Raw genomic sequence first — 6,763 nt, 5'->3', positions numbered from 1 at the left:
ATCAGAATTTGAATTGTGCGGAAGGCACAAATTTGTCACTTGTGTGGAGCTCGCAATGCTCATGCCCCATGGGAACACTTATATAGAATCCACATAGCTGCAACGTGGACGAAAAACATTGAAGCAACGATCATCGAGCGCCAAACGGTAGTAGATTTCACGTAGAATGAACATTGATTAGTCCACCCACACACGATGTTTCGACATAGAATAACCCTGGCATCCCCGTAACATCCAAAATAGTTTTAGTAATATGGTGCCAGTAAAAAGTTAAGATGTAAGTAATTTACTTTTTTATGTGTTTTATTTAGTTTGTACTTCTTTGATCAGAGGAGACCGTCTGATTACTTTTTAACAACTTCGTAATTCTAATGAAACTTGATACCTTACCGGGAGTTGAACCTGGGACCTGCTGTTCCGTAGTTGACGCCTCGAACCACGACGCCACCGTGGCAAATTAAGCAGGAAGGCGACTGAAACCTATCACTATCCAGAAGGATTTGTCTATCCCAACCACGTTGCATCCACATGGATTCTACGAGTGCGTATGCAAAATGTCTTGACCAAAGTAGGTACCAAGTTTTAGGACAACCTCAGCCTCAAACCTAATGAGAACATTATGTGGATGTTGTGCCAAGGATCATGTTCGGAAACGTATATATTGATGAGAGATGTACGAAACCATAATGATTAGTAAACGTTGCGTCGGTGTCGACAGAGCCTCTCTTCGCTAACATACCTAGATACACCTGCACGGTGAACAATCCCCATAGTTCAATCCACCAGAGTTCTACATTGAATCCACTTTGAGGCTGAAGGGATAGATCTACGTGTATGTATCCACGTAGTACACGTTGAGTCCACGTAGATAGCCCATTCTGTTCCCATTGGGTGCTCAGGGGCTACGTTTTCCGTTGCAATTCCAGTCACCGCTAGGGAAAAGCTGACAGCAAAAGACTCCCAGCTACTAGTAATAGCAAGTGCAACAAGAACAAGAAGGCCCGCCTTTCCGTGAAGCGGATAAGCCAGCTTCACTTCGCCCCGCCGGCAACTCCGTTCAGCAGCGGCCGGGCCCGCCCCTCGTGGACCTCCTATGCGTGCCGGCAGCGATTGTCGTGCCTGCGACCTGGCCTTTAAGTGCTTTTATCATGTGTACAAATTTAGGATTTTGGGTGGGCCTGTGGCCCCTTCAAATTTGCTCCTTGCGATACCCCCTAACCAAATCCACTCAGCGCTTCTGCGGCTGGGAAAAAAAGCTTACCTAGCGTGGTGCTCCACACAACCGCTCAGCGCTCACGACACTCGGAATAACCGCGTAAATTGTCTTTCGAATGGTTCTAATATTACATTTTCGATGAAAAGGCGATTTGAGGGGGCAGACCTGGGAAACGCAAGGGTTTGGGAGAATCGAAACTTCAAGCCATCTAAGAATCGGAGCGCTTTCAACGAATGGTTCTTACACAAAGCAAGGATTAAGCTACATTTTGAGTTATAGAACGTTTGCGTGCTCCTCCAGGAACATGCTTATCTTTGTCTCGAAGTGGAGGGTTACATGCCTTTTCCGTGTGCAGGATTGGGCATCAACGGATGGAGCTACGACAACGACAAAATGCCCATTTACTCTTAAAAGATGTAGGTTCCGTTTGAAAAAAAAAAACTAAAAAAGAAAATCGATCTCCTGGTATTTAAACCCGGGACCTTCAGGATTTGGTAGCGAGAACGCTATCTACTGGGCCACCACAAGTCTGCTGGAGGAGGGGTGATGATCGGGCTCGATGCTTGTCGTATTGCGCGGGCCTTCTTTAACGTCTTCTTTAGCGTCGGCAAAAACGTTCATCACTTGATTGCGGCCAATCGATGCGTTAAAATGAAGAATGTCTAAAATTGTAGCTCTGGCAATTACGCAATATACGCGCTATCGTACGCGTCGATCCGACGAACGGTACTCGGACGAGGAGCGTCCAAGACAAAGGCCGGTACCGAGTAGCAGGTAGTATCACTCTATCTCGAGAACGATAAGACGTAGCGAGTTGCGGTTTGAGGCATTCAAAAGAGGGCAAAAAACTGAACATTCGCCTCGCCTTCTCCCACCACCCATCTCGTCTCCTTGTGTGAGAAATGACGACGGATATCCTTGGCCATGACGGTTTTCCTCTTGGCACAGACGTTCGACCCGAGTTTGCGGGAGAACGGTACATTTTAGAAAAAATGTGTCCTGACCAAAATGTCCAGCTGGTCAATATGCAATATACGAGCTATCGTACGCCTCGATACGACGATCGGTACTCTAACGCGGGGCGTTCAAGCAAAAAGCCGGCACCCGAAAGAGGCATTTTCCTTTCATCTCGAGAACGAAAATAGGTAGCGAGTTGCGGTTTGCGGAATGTGAAAGAGGTCAAAAAACTGAACATTCTGTCTCCTTTCACCCTCCATCCATCTCGCCTCCTTGTATGAGAAAAGTCGGGTCAGAGGTTAAAGGTGGTACCACCAGCAAAGGGTTCTTTCCGGTATATCTTTTGAACGGTCCGTCGCATCGACGTCGGCGAGGGTGGCTTTTGTTCTCCTGGAGGACACGAACAACGTTTATTTCGCTCTGTGTACCCGTTTGGAAGAGTACCCGTTTGAACGCTTCTTGGACGGGTATTTTCCACGTTTTGGTACTTTTGGTATTATTTGGGTCCCCGTATGCGGGCTTATTGTAGGTATGTAGATTTATTGGCTGAGCGATTAGCGAAGCCCATTACTCCATCTGGTCGGAAAAGGCCAAGGTAGATGTATGCCAGGCGAGTCGCAGCGTGACAGTGTTTCATGTGATATCGCGTAGCCTGTCACGCGAGACGTGGTTTGGTGTACATCTACCTTGTACGTGCATGCTTTGGAAATTGATTTTATCACACATGGTGCTAGAGTAAGTCTAACAGCTCCTCAAATCGTGTTCAAATTAAACGCTAAAACAGCTTAGTTTTGGACGCACATACAGATTTCTGTTCCCATGTTACAGAAATTTGTATCCCGTTTGCATGAATTTGTAGTCAGATTACAGAAATTTGTAATCAGATTACAGAAATTTGTAATCAGATTACAGAAATTTGTAATCAGATTACAGAAATTTGTAATCATATTGCAGAAATTTGTAATCATATTGCAGAAATTTGTAATCGGATAGCATATTGACGTCAGCTTTTTCCCAGCGGTGACCGGAATCGGTTTCAAAAACTAACCCTTGAGCGTCACTAGCTTATCGCGAACTCAACGAATAGAGCAGTGCACTTCTTCAAGTGATACAGAGAATAGTTTCACACTTAAAAGTGTTATAGGAAATCAGAGTTACTTACTGAAAAATTTCTTATTTGTGACGAAGAAAGACAACGTACCGAGATCCGTCGTGTTGCCGCCGGTGAGAGAAGTTGTCAGACTGTACTGGCCGCGGTATTTAAATCTATACATGTAGACCGGGGAGGACCAGGTGGCCGCAGCGGTCAGCGCGAAGTCGTTCACGCCTGAGAAAAAGGTCCTGTCCGAGATGAGCTGCGAAAACCACGCAAATCCTAGTAGTTAGCTATCCCGTTAGTTCACAGCCTGAATGTTTAAAACCGTTCATCGATCACATTCTAGAATGCGTTTTGACTGTAGAGGTTAACATAAACAATTGCTGCAAGTCTTCTTAGAGCGGGTAAAAAATAGAACTATTATGGGAAAAGTTTAAACGACAGTATACTTTATCAAGGGAAGTATAGCCCTAAGGGGGTCAGAGAGACTTTTGTTCTCTCCACTGTAATTCGAAGTGTGATACTTTTGACACATTTTCGTGTGATAAAACGACCTGAGTAATTCCCATGATTTATCACTCCGGGGGGAGCCTATCACAAATTTTGTGTGGGGCACAATGTAAACAAAAACAAGCCATGTAAGACCAAACCCAGACACTTAAAAAAAAAGGTTTCTCTGTTAAAAATAAAATAAATAAATGAAATGTCCCTATTAAAATACAAATAATAGAATTACTGGTTCAAACAGCATGATTTTACATAGTAGTTCATATCGTGCCCCCAAGTTTAACAATAAAGAAACTTATGAAATTTTTGTAGAGAAGCAGGTTTTTGGGGGAAAGTGTGCGCACCGTAGGATCATGCTGTTTTATTTATTGTTGCAGGCAAACTGCTGCCTGAGGAAATCGAGGGGGTGGAAGTGAAAACCCCTATGCTTACATTTTTCGGGCCTCTTTACTCATATTGCTAAACTAAGGGGGGCAGACATGCGAAATGAATGGTTGCGGAGTCACTAAATTAAAACTAAACACCGCATCGATTTAGGACTAAAGGTGTATTAAGAACATAATCGGGCGCTAATTTTGCCGTTGGCGCGGGTGCGCGCACTCTGCTCATCTTCGTCTGCAACTAGACGATCCAGTACCTTTCAGTGTGCACGACTGTGCTGCAACGTATGAGTCTAAGACTGTAAAAAAAAATGCTGGTTACTCTTAAAAGATGCCGCCAGTGTAGTTGGAGGCGAAGAAGGGTGTTTCCAGAGAGTGCGCACACACCGGCATCAACGCCACGGCAAAATTAGCGTCCAGTCCCGATCGATGCGGCGCATTGTTTTCATGTGACGATCCTCCCAAACCCTTCATGTCACAGGTCTGCCCCCTTAACGAGGCTTTTGGCTTTGCACCTACCTCTACGAGCTGCTTGCGGCTGTGTCTCAGTGACTCCTTTTGTAAGTAGTGCTCCCTAATATTCTGCATGATGCAAGGAATCTCGTCCGCCCGCTCAACGTGGAGGTGCAGAAGCATGGGGCCTACCTCGGCCCACCTGTCGTCCAGCTCTTGGACCAGGCTGTCCTCCAGGATGAACTCTAAACCGGGTGGAAAACATCGTTTTTGCTCTGATAACCGAAATGTTAGACTTCTATTTTTTCAAGCACACGGTAAAAACAATGTCTCATTTTTTGAGGAAAAAGGGAAAACTTTGAGGCATTTCCATGTTTGAAGAGGAGTCCTCCGATCTCGCCTCAGATTCTGAGGAATCTTCTCAAAAAATTAGGAAAAATCCCACATTTTTTGAGGAGACGCCCTGATAATCTGAGGAAATTTTGTCAAACCAGGGGAATTCCTTAAAGTTTTCCCTTTCCACTCAAATAATAAGACATTATTTTAACCGTGAGACAGTTCCTCACTGAACATTTATCTAAAAACCTATCTAAAATTTATCTAAACCGTCGTCGTGACGTGACTCTCTGCTTCCATTATATTTTTGTCCCTTTTGCTTGGATATAACCGATATAACTTCGTGGATCACATGCCGTAGTGCCCGCGCCCATCCCCTGCAAAATGCTTGCAAAGAACAGGTTCGTATTACAAACATTTTCGTTTGCAGCACTGTAAAACAATCATATGATACTTCATAAACTGTTAACGTTTACCGCTTATATTCGGTTCTTGGGGTGTAATAGTGCTTTTCTAATGCCACTTTAGATAAAAACTGCTGTAACATTTCTTGTATTTTTTACCTCGAACGTTTTCATAACTGTACCTTGCCTGTTATTCTGACTTGCAAAAAGGCGTGGTTTTAAAAACCTCAATGTTTTGCGTATATTTGTCTTGGCTAAACTCGCAATTTGACGGCCCTTTGGGTAAACATTTTAAGGAGAACGGCTCGCATGATATGAATTGTTTTTACTCTCTGCTGTTAATAAGTAATCTTTTCCTTTCCGATAATAATTCCTATTTCGAAAACGGACTATTACACCCCAAGAACCTAATATAAGCGGTAAACGACTTTCCCTACTACTGGAACTGGTGGTATGGCTAAGGGTCTGTGCAAGCCGCCATTCGCCTGACGGTCGAAAGGGCCAAACAGCCCTTCGCGAAGAGGGTCGAGAAGGCCACCGAGAGGCAGAGGAAGGCTAGCCAGGCTCCAGGAACCCGTAAGACTCGGCAATCCAGGTGAAATGACACAGTGTCGACTATTGGGCCAGGCAGTGTCGACTACTGGGCAAGGCACATTGTTTTTTGTTCTAATTTTGTGTGTAGAAAGATAAATTTATTCTCATTTTCGACCTATAGGGCATTAAGTTTAATCCCTCCCCTATACACACCCAAATTGTTTCCCTGGTGATTCCGTACACCCACGCCACGTGGCAGGCGATTTTGAAAAACCTTGCTCTTAAACTGTCGAATACTGGGTCCCTTACCCTCCCCCCACTCGTATCCGTTCATTGCTGGGTAACCTAGACATAGGGTCCGGAAAAAACGTTTGCTTCGACCGAAAATTTTAATTTAAGTTACGGACATGTCCAAAAAATATTTACCATACTCGTCCGTAGTATTTTCTGACAGTGAACTTGCAAAGACATATTTTAACATTAGTACAAAAAAAAATCTGTCCCTCTCTTTCACGGTAATTTCAAACAGGGGTAATATGGTAATGAAGTTTTATCATTAAGTCTTTTGCTCCCTGTTCGAAAGGTATAGGCCATGGTCAACTATCAAAACCGTATTTCAGAAGAGTAGAAAAGACGCTATCTGATCTGAGCCAAACAGGGTAGTCCACAATATTTGCTTTTCTGGGCAGTTGTGGCCACGTTTTCGCAACAAATTAAACAAGCAGGCCCGCCCTTCCGCCAAACGGAGTTGCCAGCTCCACTTCGCTGCGCCGGCAGCTCCATTCGGCAGGGGCCGGGCCTGCTTGGCCTGCCGGCGGCGATGGTCGGGCCTTCGGCCCGACCATTTCAGTCTCGCGATTTACTGAAGTGCATCATCAAA

At 44.7% G+C, this 6,763-nt stretch overlaps 1 protein-coding gene across 6 annotated transcripts in view; it reads right to left on the bottom strand.

Annotated features, from left to right (window-relative positions):
- Positions 1-6,763, bottom strand: part of LOC113216791 (venom carboxylesterase-6-like) — a 223,571-nt gene that overhangs the window by 13,024 nt on the left and 203,784 nt on the right. The window contains exons 6-7 of one of the 6 annotated variants that reach the window (XM_052263575.1): positions 4,676-4,854; positions 3,375-3,528 (exon numbers count right to left, since the gene is read on the bottom strand). The exons of 4 other annotated variants lie outside the window; for them this stretch is intronic. In XM_052263575.1, the coding sequence (XP_052119535.1) occupies positions 3,375-3,528; positions 4,676-4,854 (333 nt within the window). The remainder of the gene's footprint in view (positions 1-3,374; positions 3,529-4,675; positions 4,855-6,763) is intronic. One more of the 6 variants, XM_052263578.1, reaches the window with a different exon arrangement.

The sequence above is a fragment of the Frankliniella occidentalis genome, unplaced genomic scaffold, assembly GCF_000697945.3.
Source record: "Frankliniella occidentalis isolate FOCC.00 unplaced genomic scaffold, Focc_3.1 Scaffold12, whole genome shotgun sequence".
Lineage (NCBI taxonomy): Eukaryota > Metazoa > Arthropoda > Insecta > Thysanoptera > Thripidae > Frankliniella > Frankliniella occidentalis.
The sequence above is the reverse complement of the archived record's forward strand: the minus strand, read 5'-3'. Positions and strand labels throughout refer to the sequence as shown.